Source organism: Pimephales promelas, chromosome 15 (assembly GCF_988280905.1).
Source record: "Pimephales promelas chromosome 15, fPimPro1.hap1.1, whole genome shotgun sequence".
Lineage (NCBI taxonomy): Eukaryota > Metazoa > Chordata > Actinopteri > Cypriniformes > Leuciscidae > Pimephales > Pimephales promelas.
In genome coordinates this window covers 28,902,201-28,928,306 of record NC_142783.1, presented here as the reverse complement: position 1 = coordinate 28,928,306, position 26,106 = coordinate 28,902,201, and the positions used below count along the sequence as shown (strand labels likewise).

At 36.2% G+C, this 26,106-nt stretch overlaps 3 protein-coding genes across 3 annotated transcripts; 1 reads left to right on the top strand and 2 right to left on the bottom strand.

Annotated features, from left to right (window-relative positions):
- Positions 1-27: 27 nt before the first annotated feature.
- hadhab (hydroxyacyl-CoA dehydrogenase trifunctional multienzyme complex subunit alpha b) lies at positions 28-9,965 on the bottom strand. The gene is made up of 20 exons (XM_039667549.2): positions 9,811-9,965; positions 8,920-8,961; positions 8,745-8,815; positions 8,533-8,666; positions 8,019-8,157; positions 7,780-7,899; positions 7,579-7,681; positions 6,979-7,101; positions 6,742-6,860; positions 6,599-6,655; positions 5,521-5,630; positions 5,242-5,376; positions 4,135-4,306; positions 3,965-4,051; positions 3,743-3,883; positions 3,568-3,636; positions 3,252-3,447; positions 2,489-2,603; positions 2,220-2,365; positions 28-680 (listed from the first exon to the last, which is right to left on the bottom strand). Exons 1-20 carry the CDS (start codon positions 9,875-9,877, stop codon positions 535-537), a joined length of 2,292 nt encoding a protein of 763 aa, XP_039523483.1. The 5' UTR covers positions 9,878-9,965; the 3' UTR covers positions 28-534.
- Positions 9,966-13,004: 3,039 nt separating this feature from the next.
- Positions 13,005-17,484, bottom strand: slc30a1b (solute carrier family 30 member 1b). The gene is made up of 2 exons (XM_039667569.2): positions 15,292-17,484; positions 13,005-14,136 (listed from the first exon to the last, which is right to left on the bottom strand). The coding sequence occupies exons 1-2, from the start codon at positions 15,878-15,880 to the stop codon at positions 13,283-13,285; spliced, it is 1,443 nt and encodes a 480-aa protein (XP_039523503.2). The 5' UTR covers positions 15,881-17,484; the 3' UTR covers positions 13,005-13,282.
- A 13-nt stretch (positions 17,485-17,497) lies between these two features.
- On the top strand, positions 17,498-24,000 carry kif3cb (kinesin family member 3Cb). The gene is made up of 8 exons (XM_039667559.2): positions 17,498-19,148; positions 19,250-19,351; positions 20,027-20,149; positions 21,651-21,769; positions 21,878-21,994; positions 22,086-22,194; positions 22,865-23,022; positions 23,131-24,000. The coding sequence occupies exons 1-8, from the start codon at positions 17,709-17,711 to the stop codon at positions 23,237-23,239; spliced, it is 2,277 nt and encodes a 758-aa protein (XP_039523493.2). The 5' UTR covers positions 17,498-17,708; the 3' UTR covers positions 23,240-24,000.
- The last annotated feature ends 2,106 nt before the right edge of the window (positions 24,001-26,106 follow it).

The following is a 26,106-nucleotide window of genomic DNA, read 5'->3' as shown; positions in this document are numbered from 1 at the left end:
TCAATAAAAACACCATAAACCACAGAAGACTTTAACATTTCATTTAATTCATTGACATATTTTTTTTCTGAGGCCACATTCTATGTCCAGAGAGAGATTGTGTGCAAGTACAGAAGCTTGCTGAAATGAAAAATTATTTTACAGACAAGTGCTTTCGGACTATACATTAGGGTTTTTCCTTTGACACCCAGACTGTAATGGAACGTGCCTGATGTCTCTGCCTGAACATTTTACTTGTGCAAAACCATTAGAAAACAAATTCACCAAAAGAGTTCATTAATATACAAACACAACCCAAAAACTAAATAGTTTAATTTAGTTGAAGGCTATCACTTGGCCAAAGTCTACCTGAATATTAGTCATGTACATGGCATCTTCCGGGGGGGCGGGGGGTTAAATTGTTATTGCCTTGACAAGGAACAAATAAGGCCCTTGATATTCTGAACTCTTGCTTTAAGTGCACAATCAATCGCTTGTTTTTCACTTAAATCTCTGAAACTTCTATGAAGTCGTAATGGCACATGACGGCTGAAGTCACTTGTGGAATTTCTTGCTTGGATCCTTGGCGTGATCAAGCAGCAGCTGACAAGGAGTAAAGTGGTTCCCATAGACATCCTCGAACCTTCTCATCTTCGCCACAAGTTTGTCTGCACCAAAGGAGTCCACAAACCTGAAGGGCCCTGCATTGACAATTCACATAATGAAAGGACTGAATGCTGATATACCTTAAAGGTGCAGTAGGAAATATTTGACAGCTAGTAGTGGTTAAAATGGGTACTGCAGTCCAAATTCAAAAAATTGGAGTCATATTTCCCCACCATCTCCTCGCTCACAATGGTTGCCGGATTGAGGAAATCCAACACAATCGGCAATGGAAGCAACGAGTTAATTTATACGAGTTTTAATATGCCTCTGGTCATAGAGCTTTTTAGATGGATGCCAAGGCTTTTTAGGTTGGGCAGAATCTACGATCTCTGACCAAGTTCTTTTGCTGGTTTCCATGGCTGCAATACGCGGTGTTTTCTGCCAACTGGCGACACGGGGTGTCGAAGTACAATAGAGTGCAACAGTTGGGTTCCGGAAGTTAAAACTCTAAATTAAAAATTCGATTTTGAACGATAACTTATAAACATTTAGAGACAGACCTGCTGTGCAACTGTTAACCCATGTTTGCTTCTGCTGAAGCCATCAGCCCACATTATTTCAGTTTATTTTTTTAAATAATCGTGTTTAACAGTGGCATCCGAACCCATGATGCTCTACAGAAATAGCTCTTTAGCTCCGCCCACTCCCATGAAGCACACTGCTAATGAAGTTATCGAGTCGATCTCTATATGCTCTCCTCTATATAAATCCTTATATAACATGTATACATGTGTATATTTAACATGTATATTTTGTAGTGCTGTCAAACGATTCAAATATTTAATCGTGATTAATCGCATTAATGTCATAGTTTACTCGTGATTAGTCGCAATTAATCTGACATTTTTATCTATTCTAAATGTCTCTTGATTTCTTTTCGTCCCATTATTTTTTTCTCATTTTTTATGCTCTTATTAACATGGAAAAGTGGATCGGCTTACTTTGTGCAAATGTTTTTTTATTGAAAACAACATTACTGTGCTCAGTTTCACACGAACATTCTCACTTGGAGCAAATAATCTCTCACACGATGCAACACCTTTTCTGTCATTTTTAATTCAATAGCAATGCATCGTTCGCAATGCTTAATGGGATTGTAGTTCTTTCCCTTACTAAAGTACACAGTCTTTTACCTTTGTTTTGTTTTTTTGTTGTAATGTTGGGATTCAACTCGTAGCTGATTGACTTGGCTCATCTCTTATAACTCTCTAACAAAGACTATTTTGAACTCCCTATGGGAAAAACAAATTTCAAAAAAAAACTTTTGGAACCAGCGCCTCTGAAAAACTGTTGCACTCTATTGGGTAAATTGGTGGTGGGCGGGGTCACACGGTCCAAAACAAAAACAGACATTCTGTCACAGAATAACTGGCTGTAACATTGTTTTTCATAGAAACAAGTATGTGAACTTTGAATGTTTCCTAAATATCTGCAAACATATTATGGTATGTTTATGCTTTAGTACAGTCAAAACAAATACATACAGTATAGCACCTTTAATCTGAAAATGACGGTTTTTAAAGGAAAAGTTCAAGAAAAAATCCAAAGAGTGAATCAAGATATTAGAATCTCACCTCCAAGGCAGGGTGGAAAGCCAAGACCGAACACTGCCCCAATGTCACCCTCCACTGGATTGGCAAGGATGCCCTCTTGTAGACACAGAACAGCCTCATTCACAAAACGAGACACCAGCCTGTACTGTATATCTGAGTCTGAAGATCTGGGTAAAGCGACAGAAAGAAGCAGTGATGAGCAGAAATACGGTTTACTGGATGATAAACTAAGCATTATCCTTAGAAGCCATTTTACGAATTAAACTACATCTACAGTCTGAGCAACTTACACTGCAGCATTTTGCGGCAGCTTGAATGTTTCCAAAATCTCCAGAGCTTCTGGGTTCACATCTCTGCTTTTAAGTCCTGGCTGGTAGATGAAGCAGCCCTTGCCCGACTTCCGGCCTAAATTGTGATAATTGAAAAGAAATATTTTATGGCAATTATACTGAACATGTTAATGTCAATAAACCCAAAGAACAGAATTAATCAGGGTAGACGCCATACTGAATTGCCAGAGATCATGAAGTTCTTTTGTCTACTGAGAGATGTTGTAAGCTGAACATTTAGCGTTTTTTTAAACAACAGTACAAATCAATTGAACATTTTGATCATTCCTGCAGGGTTCCTGCACATTTTCCATTTCAAAATAGATTTTTGTAGATTTTTCAGACCATATTTTACCTAAATGGTCCATACAACATTAATTTCAGCATTATATTTGGTCATCTGTATATACTATACAGGATAATCATCATTAAATATTTTTATTTTCTGTTCATGTCGCATCTTTCTCATTCACACAAATTACACCAGAGTTCCAGCACAGCTAAACTCAAACCAACTCAGGTTCGGTTCCCAAGCTTTTACATTGCCAATTTTTAATGCAACCCGTGCCTTGGTTGTAACTAAACTGATGAAAGCACAACAGGTCAATAATGAAACTTTTCGTGCATGCTATCAAAACAGGGCCTACTTTGAAAGGCTATGCATTTGGCTGTACACATACGCGTCAAAGCTTAATTGTGCTTTTGCTTAAGCTAAAGAATGTACCTTTGAATCCTTTTTCCACCATGGTCTTAAAGACCTCAACATTTCCCCCTCCAAATCTGGAGCCGAAGGCCTTGCTGAGGTCTTCGTTCACATGAGCTGCCACATCAATGCCCACTTCATCAACCAGGGTAACAGCACCCACAGGGAAGCCAAAACTTTTGGTCAGGGAGTCCAGCTTCTTGGGGTCAGCATTTTCCTGTATGTAGAGAACAAAATCATGATCTGTATATCAGGTGTGTTTCCATGTAGAACGTCACCATAGCCTGATTTTTGCACATAAACACTTTAACAGCAGATGGAAATGAATAATTCAAACCTGCAATACACGCACTGCCTCCGCTAACATGGGACCTAAACATCTGGTTGTGTAGAATCCTGGTCCGTCCTGAAGACAAACACTGCAATTAGCCACTCAATCCCATTTATTTGAATGGATTGTTGATCTGTAAAACGTGTTTTCTGGACTGATGGAAGAATATGCAGAGTCTCACCCCAACGACGATAATAACTTTGCCTTGCTTCAGGCCGACCGCCACCGCTGAGGCTGTTGTGTCCTTGGAGGTTTTATCAGTGGTGATGATTTCCAGGAGCTGCATCTTGTCAACTGGAGAAAAGTAGTGCATCCCAATTACCTGAAACAAAACACAATAACAAATTTGAGATGATCTCAAACTCTCTAACATGCTGGTCAAGAAGTCTTTAAAGGTTTTTACCTTATCAGGTCGCTTGCTCACAGCTGCTATTTCTTTGATTGGTAAAGCAGATGTGTTGGTGGCAAATATACAATGTGGAGGAATCACCTGCAATGACAAAATATGTTATCATCAAAAGTTTATTTATTTAGAAGAGTTGGAAATCTCAATCCTGTTTTATATTAACTTACTGCTTCAACTTCTTTTAGGACTTTGTGTTTGATGCTCAGATCCTCAAAAACGGCTTCAATGACCATGTCGGCTTTATTAAAGCCATTGTAGTCTAGCTGTGCCGTTAGGTTGGACAGAATACTGTCCCTTTCGAAAGATGTTATGTTCTTCTTCTTAGTTTTGTCATTTAGCCTGAAATAAAATATAAAAATAGAATTATTTTTTATTTTAAATACTAAACATAAAAATAAATAATAAGGGAAAAACGTCAAAGCAGCTTTAACTTTGGTTACGGTTTGGTCTATTTGTCATTTTTAATCTATTATTTCAGGGCACATTCACATGTCAATAATATATTAAAAATGGAAACGTTTTCCTTTACGTTTTTTTTTTTTTTAACAGATGAAATCATTGTCAAAATGATCCCCGATCACACGGATCCACAAAAATGCTGTATTCTGTATCAATAGACTGAATATGTAATTCGCATATGCATGACGTCACCATTTTCCATTTTCACAAATTTGCGTTTTTATAGTTTACACAGAGACGATAACCGTAACGTTTTTGAAAATTTGCACTTTGAAACCCGTTTTCGGAAGTTTGCGTTTTCAGGCCCTCAAAACGCCATTGTTGTATAAATGAACAGCCAAAACGCATAAAAAGTTTCTCAATTTTAGTTGAAAACAGTGTCGTGTAAACGGTCCCTTAGATAGAGTTGCTAAATTCTGGATAAATTGAGAATCAAAATGTTTCTGTTTAATATAGGGTTCACAATTAACTAAACAAAACAAAATAAAATGTTATTTATTTTACTAGAGGTTCTGACAAAATGTTCATTTCAACAGTCTATTTAAAAATGTTCTATTAGTTTGAGTGAATAAATAAAAATAAATAATAAAACGGTTTGAATGAATGATTCAATGACACACAAAGAATAAACTTGTATTATTACTAGATGAATCAGCATTTTTGAACAAATCTCTTGAATAAATGATTCAATTACAAATATTTTTAACTGGTGTAATTGATAAAATCTGTATTTGAAGTATCAATTTACTTTCAAAAGGTGATTTACTGTATTTTAATTGACACACAACTCTAGTTTCAGTATATTTAATCCTCACCCTTTATAGACCTGCTGCTCTCCACGACTGAGTCCCTCCAGTGTGGTGTCCTTAAGAATAATGTGAGCGCCTTTATCTAAAGACACTTGAGCAATGCCAGCACCCATCAAACCAGCTCCCAAAACGGCAAGTGTTCTAAAAACAGAAAATCAGTATGCAAGAAAAATGATTTACAATTCTACAGGAAATAAAACACTTCAGTTGCTGCTTATAAATTGCAGTAACTGTAAATTTCCCTCATATTATTTACATATAGTAATAGACAAAGAAAGTACATACTTTACTTCCTTTTCAGGGGTTCCGAATCGATTCTTTTTGCATGCGACCTGACCGTAGTAAAGGCCAATAAGTGCTTTACTCTCGGAGGTCATGGCTAACTTGCCAAAATTCTGTAATGGAAAAAAAAAAGTGCATAATTAGATTATTATGCTACATGCATAACATGACTAGGGCTGTGATTACGATTAACGATTAATCGCATCCAAAATAAAAGTTTGTGTTTACATAATATATGCGTGTATAATTATTTTGTATATTTGAAATACACACACATGCATGTATATATTTAAGAAATATTTGCATGTATATACTTTATACATTTAAACAAAATTAATATTAAACGTTAATATAAATATTTGATATATTAATAACACAATATATCCATGCATGTGTGTATTTTTATATACAAAATAATCACACACACTACACACACAAATATTATGTAAACACAAACTTTTATTTTGGATGCTTATTTTCACAGCCCTAAACATTATCGTTCGCAGTTACCAAATGCAACTAAATGAATATTAGCAGATAATTCAAAATTATTTCTTTTTAAAAAGTTTAAGTTCTAATTCTCCTGCAAAAATTCACCAGCTCAGAGATGCAAGTGAAGATTTGGGGAGAAAAACAAGAGATTCCAAGTGTAGTCAAGTGGAATAATTCAGAATTAGATCAAGTGTTCAAAGGCCGCCCCCTAATAGTCGACCAAACGTTAGTTGATGAGAAGAGCTTTGGGGGCCGTTTACATAACGGAAGGGAAAACGTACAGAATCAGACAAGTCTGCCCAATGCTATAATGTCAATATGGACCAAAATCTCTGAGGAATGTTTCCAGCACCTTGATGAATCTACGCTATGAAGAGTAAAGGCAGTTCTGTGGTTGCAACCCGTTACTAGCAAAGTGAGCCTAACAAAGTGGCCGGTAAGTGTATATTTAAGTGATTAAATTAATATCATAAACGTGCAACTAGTTGACTAATGGCTTAAATGATCGACTATGAGTCGTCTGCAAAAATTCTTTGGTAGGGGGCAGCCCTAGTTGTACGATAATACAGTTTCCACATTTTCACAGCACCTGTGACTCAGCCAGGTAACCTGCAGTCAGACCCTGTTCAACACCAGCCTTCACACTCTGAAAGACAAAACAAACGGGTATCAACTCAATACAAGCTATTTCTACTATCATTTATGATAACTCCTTTGAGCACAGAATCAAACCTCAATTATTTTCAGTGGTGCAGGGTACAGTCCCTTGGTCTGTTTCATGACCTTCTTCTCAACTGTTTTGTAGATCTGTTGTCTCACAAACGGGTAACTCATGATGTAGTCTTGAATTTCTGCAGGGAAAAAAATGGTGTATACCAATTCAAAAAATAAAGCAAAAGTCTAAATAACTTGTGCCTAAATCATTTTAAATCTAAAACGGTCTAGCAGTCGACTATTGCAAATACTCACTCTGCATTAAGCCCTTTGGTTTGGTGAGTGAGATTTTCTTGTTAGCAAGGCCTCTGGCAGCTTCCACAGCTACTTCCTCCAAGTATTCAATAGTCCTCTCTTCTGGACTCTTCAGTCCAGGTCCTGTTTTTAATTTTAAGAAATTAATACTTTTATTCAGCATGAATGCAATACAATTATAATTTTTTTTTTAAAACTGACAAGACTTTTTTGTTGTTACAAAAAATATATATTTCAAATACATTGTTCTTTTGAACACTTCTATTCACCAAAGAATCTTGAATCTTTTTTATTCTATGTTTTATATATATATATATATATATATATATATATATATATGAAGAGTTCAGATGCAAAAGCCTCTAAATGCCATTTGAAATTTTCCTCTTTAATGATGATTTTTATCAAACTTGTATATTTCAGTTCAGTAATTTCACTTAAATAACAATTAATAGGTAATTATCATTGCCATTTAAGTGAAATCACTGAACTTAAATATACAAGTTTGATAAAAATGATCATTCTAGAAGAAAATTTCAAATGGCACTTAGAGGCTTTTGCATCTGAACTCTTCATATATACACACACAAAACGTTTTACCAAGAGTATCCACCAGCTGGTCAACCAGTCCCATTTTCTTGGCTTTATCTGCACGGATGTTCCTTCCCGTTAGCATCATATCAAAAGCACTGGGAAGACCAAGCTACATAAAAGCAAAGGTGTAAAAACAAACACGCTTGAGACGTGAAGATTCATTTAAAAAAGAATAATTATTAAATGTGTCTCTGGCATATTACGGACCATTTTGGGCAGTCTCTGAGTTCCTCCAGCTCCAGGCAGAAGGCCGAGCATGACCTCAGGTACACCCAGAACTGTCTTCTTACTCTTGGTGGCTATTCTGTACTGACAGGCGATGGCAAACTATATACAAACACATAAAATACAATATAAATTTTGTATTGTCGGCAAATGTTTTGTTTAATTATTGCATAATTTATTGTTCGCATCATGGAGGAAGAGAGATGAACATGAATGAATACCTCTAAGCCTCCACCAAGACACGATCCATTAATGGCAGCGACAATGGGCTTAGGAGATTTCTCAATCTTCTCAAACATCCTCTGGCCCTCCTGAGAAAGGCCAGTGACCTCCTCTGCAGTCTTACAGGCCTGAATCATGCTAAATACATGGTACAAAAAAATAACGGGTAAGATATCAGCACCGTATTTGATAATGATGATGACCATAACCACCAATAATAACACACATTATGAATTCTGGGTCACACTTTAGTTTAGGTTAACTATGACTTTTTCTTCAACTCCCATTTACTGCTTATTAATAGTCAGTAAGTTAGTTTTTAAGTTTAGGGATTGAGTGGGTTAAGGAATGTAGAGTATGGTCATGCAGAATAAGGCATTATAATGTGCTTTATAAGTACTAATAAACTGGCAGTATTCTAGTAATATGCATGGCATGCTTAATAAACAACTACTGTAGTTAATAATGAGAATTGGACCCTAAAATAAAGTGTTACCAAATTCTGATACTGACCTAATGTCTGCCCCCGCGATGAAGCTACCGGGTTTGGATGAGATGAGAACGACACCCTGGACAGCATTGTTGCCCAAAATCTCATCAATAACTTCTGTCATCTCTTTTTGCATTTGAATAGACAGTGTGTTGACCTAGACATTGCAAAAAACACATTTATATATTATGATATCATTTGAATGCATCAACGTGGCTGCTGAGACAACTATTACCTTTGCATTGGGATCATTCACTCGGATCACAGCTACATCTCCTTTGACCTCATAGTTTACGTGTGTACGAGCTGAGGAAATATTGAAAAGCATGCAATACATTAAATAACTGATATCATAAAAAAACATCATATATAAAATAACTTTCAGTTCATAAAATATAAAAACACTTTACCCATCATACAAGCAGCAACTTTAAATGTCCGCCTGCTGACACCTTTATTGAGTGGAAAAAAAAAATCAATAGTGATGTGAAGGTTCACAGAAAGTGAAGTCATCATAGGCTAATACCTAATATAAAACAATCTCTAACCAGTGAGGGTCATATCAGGCTAAGTAGGAAGACAGTGAAGATATATTACACACAGCAGAATGTAGACAGGCCTGTAACGTTAGAGGACATGACTGCAGTAGTATGAACTTTAACCTAGTTTCCTTGTAACCTACACTACAACCATAATGTTAATGTCATGCACCTCTCAATAATGATGAAAACATAATGAACTAAATACAAAGCCTCTCTATAAACAAATCTGACATATTAGCCATAATTTAACAAAAATCCTTATAGACGCAGGATGATGTATTACCAGATATCATTAAAGCAACCTCGATTGAACCAGTTTTCAACAGCAGAGACAACAGCTACGCGTTAGCGATTATTAAAAACGTTAAAATTATTCTATACACCAAATATTCATTTAAAAAATGTCTTCATGCATTATAAGATAATGGCCAGCATTAGCTATATTTATTGAATGGGAACAACATGACACTCGGTTAACTCTACTGTTAACTAAATTAAGTTAAATTAAAACAGAATTGATAGACGTGTACGTTTCGTTACACGTTGCAGTAGAGTAACTGCGCGCGAGAAACTTAAAACAGTCACAAAACATTGATCACTAGACCTTGAGTAAATTAGCAGGTGAGCTAAGCTACTTCAGTGAAGTGTGACTGGTGACTCTGTCTGCACAGTAGTTTATTTACGCAAGTGTTAAAGCGAAATGCAATAGGGATGTGGAATCATTTAAGGGAAGATTGTAGAGGTGTGAAGTAACGTTACCTGGAAAGAGGGTATATCTTCTGGTTGTGAGTCTGGAGAGGGAACCGAGGGCTCGTACGCCGGCCATGTTTGGAGGTCAATGTGTGTAATGACAGACAGCAGGCGGAAGACTGGAGGAGGAGTATTTCAGAAACCCGCTGAACACATCCAATCCACCAAACTCAGATAGTAAATCATTATATTATGGGTTCTGTTGTTGTTGTGGGTTTAAATAAAATAAAAATAGAGAAATTTCAAAATAGTGACTAACATATTTAGAAGTGTACATTTTCCATTGAACTATTTTACTGAATTTGTTATGCTAAAAATGTAATTGTGCATCAAATTAGACAAACTCGGCAACACCTGCATTTTGGACCCCTTTACATGTTTACGCAAATAAGAAATTAAACAACTAAAAAAAGAAACTAAAATAAGTTTGAATTTTTTATATCTTATTTTATTTCATTTACCCTAACTTTTATTTTATTTGAAGTCAAATAAATTAACTATAATATGCAATCTGTTGCAATTCTCTAAACATCACCACAGTTGTTTGGAAACCTGCACTGTGACATGCATCCACAAGATGGCAAACGCGTTTGCATTAAAGGCACAGTTCACCCCAAAATGAAAATTCTATCATTAATTACTCGCCCTCATGTCCTTCCAAACCCGTAAGACTTTCGTTCATCTTCAGAACACAAATGAAGATCTTTTTGATGAAATCTGAGAGCTTTCTGTCCCTCTATTGACAACTACGCAATACCACTTTGACGTTTAAGTTCATGGCTAGATCGTAAAACTATATGAATCGAGCGGTTTAGTCCAAATTTTCTAAAGAGACTTGATCACTTATGATGAAGAGATTTAATTTCGGATTCTACAACTCAATTCACAAGACTGTATCCACACAAACACAAAAATTACTGCAGAATAAGCGCACCTCGACTCAACCCTGTGCTGTTTCCACAAGTCAATCTTCATGGTCAAGCTGCTATAGCCAAACCTTTTGTCACTCATGCCAATGCCAAATCTCAGTTTCATTGGAGCCAACTGTGCAAATCTTGGGCTGTGGAAACATGTGAAACATGTCTTTCCCATATCCATGCAGTTATGGTGCGGTGAAGCCCCAAAGAGGTTTCCAAAGTGATCAATAATGGTTTGGGCTGTAATATCATGGCATTCCCTACTGGGACTGTAGGGACTACAGAACCATTCTGGAAGACCATGCATTAATGGTAAAGACACATAGCAAAACTTGTGACAGAATGGTTTGATGAAGATGAAAATTAAGTTGAACATCTCCCATGGCCTGCACATTTAACAGATCGAAGTAGTTTTGAGCCACTTTAGGGTACTTTGGAGGACACTGTGTCCTGGCCATTATTGTTCTGGAAGAGGTATGGCTAAACATCCCTCTGGACACTATGAGAGACTTGTATCTGTCATTCCCAAGACAAATTCTGTACACCATACTAATTGTGGTCTAAAACCAAGTGTTTCCGTTTCATTTCCCAACCCCTGTGTGTTGACAATAAGTTAATTCATATCAGCAAAATATGACCAGCTTGTTTGTTGTGTGTTAACTGGGAAGCAACATAAAAAATGATACGTTATTATTGAACTGTTATATTTTCATCTTTATATTTTGTTATTGTGTGTTACAGTGGTCTCATTGTAAGGCTTGTACTTTCCTTGTACGTTCCATCTGAACTCGGGACCATTCTCACATGATAAGCTCTGTCATCCCCAGCCCCTTCATCATACTCTCAGTTCAACAGCCAATGGGTTTAACTGAACTTCACTTAACTTTCACATTTAACCTACTTAAAAAGCAAAAAACTGGCTAAATAACTGTCAATAACAGTCAGTCAATTATTAATTGTTACAATAGTAGACACGCATCAGGTCTCTTATCCTATAGAGAATTGATTTGAAGACTATGCAATGACTGAATAAGAACCATTCTCCATTGTTTTGAAACAGGGCCCCATACACTGCTTTACTGATTGCATCACTGTCCTCATTAAGTGCTCCCCACCCTTATCCCAATACTGTTGTTTCTCAACAAACATCCCCTGATCCATCATATGGCCATACAAGAGTAGAAATCTATTTAAAGAATTCTACATAGTCACTAAATACTTATCACAGTGATTGTGTGCTCATGTGCGAGTGTAGTTCCAATGTCCATTCAAGACATTATCTGTTTGTACAGCTGTGCAAGGAACAAGCTGCCATTTTGTGTGAGAGGACAACACTGACTGCATCTGTTTAAAGTCACCATGAAATCAAAATAGACTTTTTAATGGAATATAGCATGATTTATCTGTTAACATCATTATGTTTTTTAATTCATGTGCCCATGTAAACCGCCGGTCTTGCGTGCTTACTGGTGTGAGGGCGGGGCAACCTGTCACTGGCATGAGATCGACCAATAGGAAACCACAGCAATCCAACCATCCAATCAATTTCTGACAGACAAAATCATTTTTTTTTTTTTTACATTTTTTCTTGTACGTGAAGCCCTTACATTTGGAAATATCTAGGAACATCACATAGGGAAGAAATTACACTTTACATGACAAAAAACATCCTATAACATTCATGTAATAAAAATATTGTGGTCTTGGTGAATTTAGAGAAGATAAGAGAAAATAAAATAAGTTTAAAATATAATACAGCATTACGGTATATATTTATGTGGGTAATTTATTTTAAAAATAATCCACAAATATGTTTCAAAATGTTTAGGTTAAAATCTAACTTGAATATTTTATTGTCATCTTGCGTAAAAAAATATTTTCATGATTTGTAATCACAATATTTTTTCTTTTGTCAAATCAACTTATGTAGTTCAGAATCAGATAACATAATAGTTTGAGTTTCTGTTAATTAAATCAATCTCTTTCATTGTATTAACTTAATTTTTCCATTTCAATTAACTTAAAATTTTAAGGCAACCAGGTTCATTCATTTTTAAGTTAAACCAACAATATTTTTTAACAGTGTATCCACATCTTTAAAATATAAAATATTTTCCTCATATTTTGATGGTTTAATCAAACTTCCCCAAACCAATCCCCTCCGTCCAGGCATCACTTTTACCAACTACTATACGCCTCTATTGGCTGGAAAAAGTGCATGATAATTATAATAAATAGATTATAGTGTAATACATATGAAAAATAAATATCTGCTTTTAATATGCATTAATATAACTTTATTTGTAAATACATAACGTACCCTTTCATATATATCTAGCCAGCAATAAGAACCAAGAAACATAATATGAAAAAATTGTATTCTGTTGTTTTATACATATGTTTATATCCAGAACACAGCATGGAATCTAATGTTGTTGGGTTCGACAAAACCAACATATAAGTAGATTTGAAATAATCCAAACAATTGCCCTAATCTCCCACATTTCCTGCGACTGTGAGCAAGTGGTCTTGTGCAACTCATAGAATTTAATGTCACTCTTGACCTAAACTGTTGATTCCATCTCTGTGCTATGTACGGTTTCCTCCACTTCCTTCTGATCGGCCCGTCCGACAGCGTGCCTGCAGGTCTTTTCTTTAATCTTGGTCAGCTCCGACTCTGGCTTAGCCCTTTTAGTCGGATTACAACATAGTTTGGGTTTGCATCGACTTTGACAGGAAAGCTCACACTGGGAGTCACCAGATCCTTCCGAAATGGAAGAAAACTCTGGCTGAACAGTAGTAGCATGGATGTCTTCATCATGGAAAATGTCTTTAATGCGTTTGGCTATGTCCATGTAAGTAGCTGGATCAGCGCATTTGATGTGAGCGGTTGCAATAATGCGAGACCCAGCCAGCTGCCAGATGTGCAGTTCATGAACGGCTATAACACCATCCAGGCTCCGGAGTTTCCCATTCAGCTTGGGCAGATCGATCTGTTTGGGTACCGTTTGTAGGAGGATCAGAGCCGACTCCTTTAGGAGAGGAAAAGTTGTGTAGAGCAAAATACACACCATTATGAGACATAGCATTGGGTCCAGATAAAGCACCCAGCATGGTCCGGCTACAGATACGGTTCTTGGGGTCCTGTCGTGCGGTTTGGAGATGCTCAGCAGGACTGTGGTGTTAACATGTTGATGTTCAGTCAAGTGGGTGCTATGGCAGGGGTTGAAACAGATTTCGTCACTTTGGCATGGCGTCCACACAAAAGTGAAAATCAAGGCGTTGACTACCACAATGACAGAACCTAATGCATCGCCAAGGACGTGCAGAAACACGCCACGCATGTTCAACTGGGAGTCAGAACTGCGATCCAGGTCCTCCGATGAGCCGTTGGCTGTGATTCTGATGTTCAGGCTGTCTGAAAAAGAAAGACCGCAAAGTGATCATAAAAATAAAGACGAAGAGGAAAATATTTTATATGCTATAATTTAAATGCTTATCATATTTTTTTAACAATACAAAAAAATATTAAAAAGAGGCAACTACTATAAAAACAACAAAAAATGTCATGACTTTTATATCAGGGTTGCCACACTTTCTTAATTTCCATGTTTTTCCCATTACTTTTCCAGTCGTGTGTGATGTCTGGATACAGATTTAACAACAAAATAGCTACACAAATACTATAAACATTTCCATACGCTTTTTAAGATATTGTACATTTTGATGAATCTTCCAGGCCTCGAAATCATACTTTTGATATTTAAAGATTTTCCAGAACTGTTTAGCTTTTATTAATTCCCATGTTTTTGTTTTTATGACAATAAAAAAATTAAAATTCCCCAATATTTCCAGGTTTTCCAAGACTGTGAGAACCCTTTTGTATCTATGTGTTATATGCTTTTGTATGTGTTATATTACACTGCCCAACCAAAAAAAGTTTTAAAAAATTCACTGTTTGGATTTATAGGCAAATTCTTAAGAGGTTATAAGTGATTATTATGTTTCTAGCATTTTTTTTTTTTAACATTGATTGATGAAGTGTGTATACTTTCATTTTTTAAACAACCATGTAGGAAGACACATCATGGCCATATTCCAAAATGACAAAGCCAAGATTCATTAGGCTAAAATTGTGAAAGAATAGTTGGGAGGGAGCATGAATAATCATTTTCACACATGAATTGGCACCTCTGAATCCAGCAGACCTTAAATTCTTTTATCGTCAATACAAGATCTTGACCAAAAAAATAATACACCTCTTTATGGAAATAAACCTGTGATGTTACTTCATCAAGAGCTGTTTTTCAATGATGTGTCTTCCTACATGGTTGATTAAGAAATTAAAAGCTATCCTCCATCAGTTAGGGATAGAAGAACTGTTGCCAAGCGAAACAAAATAAACACTGCAATAATGATCCAATCAAAGACTCTTAAGCATTTTCCTGTATTAAAATAAAATAAAAGTGACTTTTTTCTTTCTTTTTTAATACATTTATAATGAAAAAGCATAGGCTTTATTAATATAAATATATATTATTATTTTACAAAGGTTAATTTTATTTTAACCTACCTGATTTCAGATCAGAAGTTTGATCTCCTTGAGAACTGCTGCTGTTTATCATAAGATTGTGTTCCTCTTTATGCGCCTTTGACTTTTCATAATGTCTGCTTTTTGTGTTGTGACCATGAGAGTGTCCGTGTCCCCGATGAGAGTGACCACCATGAGAGTGCCCGTGCCCTCCAAACCCTGCGTGTCCGTGGAACAGAAAAAGACCAAGTACATTGACCAGTAGACCAGCAACGCCAACCCAAATGACCACTCGTGGATTCTCGATCTCATGAGGGAGAGTGCAGCGCTCGACGGCTTCCAACAGAATAGTGAAGCAAAGAGCCGTCAAAAACACGGCGTTCACTAAAGCTCCCATCACTTCTGCGCGGATCCATCCGAACGTGTTTTTACTTGTAGTTTGAGTTGTCTCTGCAAAACTCACGGCAATAAAAGCCACTACCAATGCTATTACATCCGACAGCATATGAAAAGAGTCTGACAGCATTGCGAGAGATGCTGTTATCCTGCTTACCACAACTTCAACAATGAAAAACATAAACGTTAAAGACAGCATGCACATCAAACGCACACGGTTCTGTCCAAAACCCATTTTGTCTTCAACGGCAAATACAATTATATTTATATTCGCGAACAGTCTTGTATAATAACATACAAAAACGGGTTTAGATGTCTATGGAATGAACGCTTGTCATAAACAAGAGATTAATGTTGAAAATAAACGCGTAAATTTGCTGTTGCTATTGGCAACTCGCGAATTATCAGTTGCGCGACGCACTAAAGAATTCAGCGCAGCGAAACATTCATTCATGCTTATTAGAGAGAAACACCGGCCGCCATAGACTGGAGATTGAATAAAAGACGCTCGTCAATCTCCAGGAGAAGTTAAACGAAACTTGAGACTTTGCACCCGGACCGGTAAACTTCTCCACACGGTCTGAGCGGGGACGCGCAGTGCCCATGCGTCCCCATTGGCCGAATAACTGTATGCAGGAGTCGGAGTCACATGGTCAGTGAGAACACATTCTGCTGTCGGTCAAACAATGCAAATCATAGCAATCAGTGCAAATTAAAGTAAATTACTCCAAGGTGTGCAAAAATTATACAAAAGAAATTAAGTAATAGGTCTAAAGAAAGATTAGCCTTAGGCAACCCATAAACTTCTAAGTGTTGTAATTATGAATCACTTTAGTATTTTGCAATAGATTGACTAGGCCTATATTTTATTTTGGCAGACACGGACACTATTGCTGTAGGCCTATAGAAGAAAATAATAAAATTATACAATAGTAAAAAAATATTACAATTGCAATTTTTAATCATTTCTTTTAACATGTTGCTTCTACACACAGACATATTAATTTCTTTCAGATGTAGGCTAAATCAGGACTTTCCATATAGAAATAATAATTTCATACTGTAACTGTATTCTACCCCCTAAACCTACCCATCACAGAAAACTTTCTGTATTTTTATATTACATGTAATTTCAAAAAAACATCACTAGTCTGATGTATGATGTTTTTCTCATGGGGATCAAAAATATCCCCACAAAGACAAGTATTTTGGATATTGCAACCTTTTGGGGGCCTTTTTTGTCCCCATAATGTAGGGTTTACCAGGCCACACACACACACACACACACACACACACACACACACACACACACACACACACACACACACACACACACACACACACACACACACGAGATGTCCTGATAATATAATAGGCTAGATCAAATATTGTGGGTGGCCACTTAAGGCCCGTATATTAACATCTCACACACACTCACATACACACAAAAAAGCCATATAAGGCTTGTACGTATCCTCATCATTGAGTATACGGTAAAATTCATAGTTGCCATTTTTTCCTAATAGTAGGCCAACCAGTCTTATCCTAAATATGTTTTTAAGCTATCAAAGGGCTTGAAGTCTCAAACAAAACAATCATGAAGGTTATTAGTCAAATAACCTAATTATTGAAGAAACTGTTTAAGCCATTTACAATGATTGTGCTATATTACTTCTAATAACGTAATCACCGGTAATCTTATTGAATAATTATAACCCACACCGAATGCGTCACACACCTCACGCAGAGAGAAAACACGCTCTCTACCTATCAGCATCACGCCGCCTGTGAGCGCGCTCTGCCTATTGTCTGTGAGGAGCAGGGCGTGTGCAGTGCACTGTGCAGCCAGAGCTGGAGACTAAGAGGAGATGCGCGAGGCACGATGCATGAGCGGAATGTAACGATGGCATTGGACCAAGATGATCTGCGCTCACTTTTTCATGTGACGGACTTACATTTTGCTGTATTCAAACGCGCATCTGTAGCCTGCATATGAATGTGCGCATTTTATTTAACCGTTCGTTGCTTCCATAACATAAAGACGTAAAGACTTGATCACAAAAATGATGAAGAGAAATAGCCTATTGCGTCCACGCTCCATGTCGATTGGCAAAAAATCCGAGGCGGTTAAGGTGGTGGTGCGGTGCCGCCCTTTAAACAAGAAGGAAGAGGCGATGAATCGAGAAAGAATTGTTGAAGTAGATGTCAGACTGGGACAGGTGAGCGTGCGTAACCCCAAATCATCCGGAAGCCTCGTCAAAACATTCACGTTTGATGCTGTCTATGACGTCTGTTCAAAACAATACGACTTATATGACTATGCATGCAAACCTCTAATTGACTCTGTTTTGCACGGGTTCAACGGAACTATATTTGCTTATGGGCAAACTGGCACTGGCAAGACGTATACAATGGAAGGTGTGCCCACGAACCCCGAGACGAGGGGAGTCATCCCAAATTCATTTCAGCATATTTTCACTCACATATCTAGATCTCAGAACCAACAGTATCTCGTGAGAGTGTCTTACTTCGAAATATATCAAGAAGAGATACGAGACCTCCTCTGCAAGGACAACAATAAAAAAATGGAGATCAAGGAAAATCCAGACTTGGGCGTCTATGTCAAAGATCTCTCGAGTGTGGTGACTAAGAACATAAAGGAGATTGAACATGTCATGAACTTGGGGAACCAATCGAGATCTGTCGGATTCACCAAAATGAACGAGCGGAGCTCCAGATCTCATGCGATTTTCGTCATAACCATTGAATGCAGCGAAATGGGCATTGATGGTAAGGACCACATTCGTGTCGGAAAGTTAAACATGGTGGACCTCGCGGGCAGTGAGCGGCAAAGCAAAACAGGTGTGCAGGGACGAAGGTTTAAAGAGGCCACGAAGATAAACTTGTCTCTTTCCGCTCTTGGAAATGTTATTTCGGCTTTGGTGGATGAGAAGAGTACCCATGTCCCCTATCGGGATTCCAAACTCACCCGGCTGTTGCAGGACTCCCTCGGAGGCAACGCTAAAACCGTCATGGTGGCCACCATTGGACCAGCTTCGTGCCACTACGATGAGACTCTCACCACACTGAGGTACGCCAACAGAGCAAAGAACATCAAGAACAAGCCAAAGATCAACGAGGACCCCAAAGACGCCCTGCTCCGTGAGTTCCAAGAGGAAATAGCCCGCCTAAAGTCGCAGCTCGAGGAACGAGGGATGCTGGCAAAGGAAAGGAGGAGAAAGAGGAGAAACAGTATGAGGATTACGAGGAGTATGAGTAGCGGAGAGGTGGAAACTCCGAGAGATGGAGAGGTGGGGGTCGTTGAGACGGTTCGGGAGGAGAGTGTGGAGGAATATTGGTGGAAGCAGCAGATGGCCAAGACGTCCGCCAGTTACATGTCAGATATTAGCAGGAAACTTGGCACGGTAGACAAGAAAGTAAAGACTGTGGAAGAGTTGCTGAAGGAGCAACAAGCTATGGAAATTATTATTGAAAAATACAAGGTTAGTAATTTCCACAAGACTTTTCATGAAAATGATACACCATATCATTCATAAATCACATCATTACTGTGTGCCACGTTTTTTTTTTTTTTTTTTTGTAGGCTATGGAAAGTAAGCTTCTGGTTGGAGGGAAAAACATCATTGACCATACCAATGAACAGCAGAGAATGCTGGAACTGACGAGGCAGGAGATTGCTGAACAGGTAACTGTACTAGACATATACATATTTTAGATTATAATTAGGGCTGTGCAAAAATTAATTGCGATTAATCGCATCCAAAATAAAAGTCTGTGTTTACATAATATATTTGTGTGCTGTATATAATTAGTCTGTATATATAAATACCTATGCATGCATGTATATATTTAAGAATTATTTGCGCTTAAATTCTGTATATATATATATATATATATATATATATATATATATATATAAATACATAATCTATATTATATAAATATTTTATATATGAATAACACATTTTCTTAAATATATACATGCATGTTATATACAAAATAATTATATACAGCACACACAAATATATTTATGTAAACACAGACTTTTATTTTCGATGCGATTAATCACAATTAATTTTTGCACAGTCCTAATTATAATACATAGTCATTTAAATATCCTCACACTGTAAAAAAAATGTTTTTTTCTTGTCAAATCAACTTAGATCATTTATGTGGTTCAGATAACATACATTTTGACTTTCTGATTATTAAATCAATCTCCTTCATTGTATTAACTCAATTTTTCAATTTCAATGAACTTAAAGTTTTGAGGCAACCAGGTTACTTCATTTTTTTAAGTTAATCCAACAATATTTTTACAGTATCAGAATCTCATATGTGTTTTTATAAATCCTTCTAGGATAGGCAGGAAAGAGAGATGCAGCAGCTGATGTTTGATCAAGATGAAGAGACGATTGAACTGAAAGAGACGTTCTCCACTCTACAGCAAGAGGTGGAGTTTAAGACTAAGAAACTAAGAAAGGTGTGTAAGGTCACAATTCATCTCCACACTATATGGAAGCTCATTTTCACCACAGAGTTAAAAAAAAGCGACTTTTATGTGATATAAACTCGCGATTTGGAGTTATAAAGTCACAATTGCAACATATAAACTGTAATGAATACTCAATCCTGATTAGGCATTCATTGCAATCTGCAGTCATATATCTTTCTTGTCTAAAATGACTGCTAAACTGTAAACAGACTGTGCTAGTATCTTTCTTATCACTTCATAGTCTGTTTCCTCCCATAATTCAATCAATTTGGTTAAAATCATTTTAAACCCAATTATTCATTTATTTGGTAACTTGTCATGTTACAAGTTGGACAATGTAATCGCATATCACCCTGGTTCCCTCGACAAAAAGCCAATAGGATTTTTCTATTGGCTTTTTGATTGTTGCAGAAAAAAGGTCTGTGACCAACACAAGTTTATGATTCTTAGACGTTTTGTTCATTAAAGATAGCCCAAGTACAATCGTGTTTAGTAAAAAGCTAAAGTAATGCTATAAATGAACTACACAATGGTCACATGACTTCAGTGTCACAACTAAGCTTCCTACAGCTCTTTCAATCTTTATTTAAAATCTGTAAGTGTGAATGTAAACAAAATGACACTGCGTAGATGAGTTTTCCTGTTCGACATGAAGACGTTTAAAGTCCCAGACAACTTCTGTATTCCCATTTAGCCACTTGCTAACATCCGCTTTCATCACCTTGCATCATCCTAATCACCTTTCTTTCACAAGTGGGGTATTAGGCTACTTATTTACACGCTACTCATTTACATGCACTACTCATTTACAAATCTTGATTATGAATAAAAACTATATTTTATGTTTATTGCAAAATATACAAATATTTCAGTATTTTGAGAGCGTAGAGAGAACAACACGATTACATAATTTGTAATGCTTCAGTGGGCGGAGCTTAAGAGCTATTTTGGCACATGTTGACTCTGATTTGTTTAATTGTAGAGCATCATGGGTAATGTAGTTTTTTTAAACCAGGAATACCACTGTTAAACACGATTATTTTTAAAATGAGCTGAGGTGCTAACCCTAACCCTTCAGCAGAAGCAAATACCATAGCAACCTTGTAGCTTACAGTACGTCTGTCTTTAAAGGTTTATAACAAGTTATCGTTCAAAATCCAGTGTTTTTAATTCCAGAACCCAACATGGTATGGATCTATATCAGGCATAACATGCTCACTTTAGATTGCTTATTTAGCTTGTGTTTTATCGCTCAGTTTTTTTGATCAGATTAGCATTTTCAAAGGACCTGTTCATTCATTTCATTGCACAGTTTCTAATGCACTTTTTTAACATGATGTTTGTAACGGCTATATTTTCAGTTCTGCGCATTGTATAAACCCTGTTTCATATATTACAGCAGGTACTGTATGTCTTATAGTTTAGTGAAATATAAGAACTAATGTCTTCATTTCAGGCCAGTCAACACTGAATTGGTTGTTCTTCTCAGTTTTACAGTAAGCTGCAGTTAGTGAGGTCTGAGATTGGCGATATCATCAATGAACATGTCACAATGAGGCAAGAACTGGAGCAGACAATGAATGAGCTGACTAGAGAGATGAAATTCAAGTACGTTCCACCTGTCCTCAGTTTTGTCCTGAAATAAACTACAAAAACGACAAAGCTCCTCTCCTGGTGGTTTCGATTGTGTCACTTGTCTCTTCGTATTTTTCCCAGAAATCTGATCATTGAGAACTTCATTCCTCCAGAGGAAAAGAATAAGATCATAAATCGTCTCCACTTTGATAGCGAGGAAGACCAGTGGAAAGTCTTACCTCTTCTCCCCTCAGAAAAGTAAGTGAAAGAACAACATTGTTCCAAACATTACAGGACCACGAGGATGATATTCTTATCTTATGATGTTGTGTTTTCTCTCATTTTCCAGTAACTCCCCTCTTGTTCGACGAAGGCCAACTTCTGTAGTGGGATACAAGAGACCAATTAGTCAGTATGCTCAAGTTGCCGTGGCTACGGGGTCTCCTTCTAGATATAGGGTTGGTATTATACAGAGCTCAATTTTTAAAACGTTCAATCATTATGAAATAAAATATTAGCATTTTATGATAATAAAAATATTTTAGTGAATTTTAAAAAAGACATTACCAATCAAAAGTTTGGGGTCAGTACATTTTTTATGTTTTTCTTATGCTCATCAAGGCTGCATATACTTGATCAAAGTAAAAATAGTAATATTGTGAAGTATTATTACAATTTAAAATAACTGTGATGGCAAAGCTGAGCACAGTGTCACATAATCCTTCAGAAATCATTCTAATATGCTGATTTGGTACTCAAAACATTTCTTAATATTATGTAAAATTTCTTAATTTGAAATTGAACTCTTTTGTAACATGATAAATGTCTTTACTGTCACTTTTGATCAATAAAAAATACAAATGTACGGAACCTAAACTTCAGAACTGTAGTGTATATATATATATATATATATATAAAAAAAAAAAAAATAAATAAAAAAAAACTTTTGCTGATAATTTACTCACCCCCATGTCATCCAAGATATCCCTGTCATTCTTTATTCAGTCGAAAATACATTTTTGATGAAAACATTCCAGGATTTTTCTCCATATAATGGACTTCAATGGGAACCAAATGGTTCAAGGTCAGCAAAAGTGAACTACTCAAAAATATCTTTTGTTGGCACAGGCTGAGAACATCATGCTTCTGGAGCTGGACATTTCTCCACCAACCATGGTGCCCTTGGATCTTCAGAGGTCAGATATAAGAACCCAAGACTTGATTCGTGACTTTGTCCATTATAGAAAGAAGTCGACTGCATCACGGGTCATGAAAGCTAGATCGTGGTGAGTACCCTGCATGTATACATATACACATATGTACATAATTCAGCTGTTACACAGAAAGCTAAAACTTTTCCACATTTAAACCTTGCTCTTTTCTTCCTCCTCAAGGTACCAAGGGCCAAGTCAGTCTGCTTCTTCATCAGCCAGCTCTGGGGACTCTGGGCCTCAATGCCCACCCTCAGCAATGGGAGCTTGTGCATCAACCTACCAACCATGAGCCTGTACAGTGTATTACGCCTGCAAGCATAGAAAGCACACTTAATTATTCTTTGCACTGTTTTCATGAGCTTTAAGCGATGACATTTGTCTGTTTCATCATCTTAAAGGGTTAGTTCACCCAAAAATGAAAATTCTGTCATCATTTACTCATGCTGATCCAAACCAGTAAGACTTTAGTTCATCTTCAGAACACAAATGAAGATCTTTTTAATGAGGTTTCTGTCCCTCCATTGACAACTACCACTCTCAAGCCCCAGAAAGGTAGTAAAGGCATCATAAAAGTAATTCATGATGTGACCTGAAGTATTTTAACCAAAATTTTATGAAGCAATGCGAGTGCTTTGTTTTTAAAAATATTAATCTCCAACGCCCATTCACGAGAACAAACGTTGCGTGAACATGTGTTGGGGATTTATATTTGTGTTATAATGGTAAATTATGTTTCTTGCACAAAGCATTCATGTCTCTTCATAAAATTGCTTAATTCATATGGATTAGTTTTACGATCTCTTTATGAACTTTTTGAAGCGTCAAAGGGTCGGAAAGCTCTTAAGTTAAGTTAAGTTTCATCAAAAAGTGAGTAAATAATGACAGAATTTTCATTTTTGGGTGAACTAACCCTTTAATTTGTTAGCATCAAAGCTTAGTTATGTTAAGCACAATTGTCTCCTGTATACTTGAAAAAAGCTAGTGTATCCTCTTTAAGCTTGTGATGTCATTCTTAAACAGAAATGCAAACAATAAATGTATCAAAAACAACGGGTCTCTCAATATTTATCGATTAGAAGTAGCTGGGGTCTTATAGTATGAAGACATGCAGAAATAAGCATAAATAAAATCCTGAACTGTACAAACCTGAATATCAAAATATGACTCCATATGAAAAGAAAAAGAAATGAGGTTTGATTAATAAGACCATTATACCATAGCTCATATGACTGTATAAGTTTAGATTACAGGCAAAAGAGCAAGTGTTAACCTTTTTCACACATACTCATGGATTATTTGATTTTGTTAAGGTGAACATGAAATCAAAACTGACCTTGTTTACTTTATTAATACATGTTCATGTTCTTAAAGTGATGAAACAGAAAAGAATAAGGTTAGCTTGGCATTTAATGGAATTAGAGAATTTAATTGCATTAGAACAAAATATCAAACCAAATCTAAACAAATGCTAAACCTCTCATCAAAACTAATTTCACTTTTCATAGCTAAATATAGGCCTATTAATATTTCCAAATGTATGATTACTAACTGGTCCTGGGATTTTTTAGTCAGTTACCCTCAATTTCACAACATGATGTCACTACGTCGTAATAACCACAGGTGCAGTTTATTACATTAAAGGTGTTCATTATGTTTGTGTTTATGTTTCATGATTTGGGGGCTATATACTCAAAAGACAGGAATGGGAGTGTATCTATTCAATATAAATTAATTTAGGCAGCTTGCACAATGGTGTTTTCTGTCGTTCAATTTGTTAAAGGCTTTTAAAAGGTCTAAAAAAAGCTTCGATTCGAGTATGTTGTTATTTAACCCAGGCATTCCCAAGACATAAGCCGACAAAGATATGCATTTCAACTGACAGCTCCTGGCTAAATTACTCAGCAACACCAGGATGGTTTTCAAGAGGGCTCATTGAACACTATCTAAAGTCTGAGTTTCCGATTTTTTCAGTTTTTTAATTCCGAGATATAAGTTAAAAAAACGAATTTCTTGTCATTCATTTCAACAGTTTATATAGAACCATGTTGTCCACTAGAGAGAGCAACAGAATTAGACATTTTTAATCTTTTTAAACAGTTTTCAGCATTGGCTAACAAACAAACGCTCAAATCTATTTATTATGAAATAATATTTATGATAAATAATATAATATTAACCCTTTATGACCTGCCATAGAACAATTCCACTAGAGTGTATCTTTGTATTTTTACATGCTGTGCTGTCATTCTTTTGAGCATTTTCAAATGCCATACATCAAAATAATCCTTACTGTCCCAATTTGAAGGTTATGTTTGTAAATAATCAATAGAAAGTAGATAAATATCTCAAAAGTGGAATAAACTAAAAAAATAAAAAAAAACATTTCCACATATTTTATTCAATACAAATGATAAATGTCAACCGTAAACTTGTCAATGTGGAAAATGTGCATAAAACAATTAAAAACTATACAGAATTGATTTGAACTGTTTACATAAATTAGTTTTTAAGATACACTCATTTTTACACTCATTCAAAAAAAAGGGGGGATAAAAATGCCATGTAAAATATTCAATTACATTTGTGATCAAACAGATACCATTTTGCTTTTGTATATTGATTGAAACATTGAATTGGTTAAAATATAAAATAAATACACCCTGTCAGAACAATTAATAATAAAATAAATATAAAATAATTAAATTTGTGTTTGTGTGTGTGAATGTGCTTGTATTTGCGAGTGTATAAACTAGAAAAAATTGATAGAATGAAGCAATGGTAAAAAGAAAATAACGATTAGAAGGAACAGAAGGAGTCAAATGGGAGTCAAACGCATGGTCAAATGACGCAGCTTTTGATGTCATAACATGCGACACACGCTGGGGTCACAGTGCACAGAACATGATACGTCCATGGATCCGTCAATGAGCCATCGGAAGATGTAACTATAAATCGCAGATCTACAGAACATGTGTGCAAAGACATGCAATGCATTTTTTTTTTTAAATTTTGTAAACACATATTACGCAATTTGTACAGACTCATTAAAAGTAATGAGTAACTCCAGAAGTAAATTAGATATCTGCACCAAACTCGATAGACATATGTATGAGTTAAATCTGAGGTCACAGTAAAAAAAAATAGCGACAATCAAAC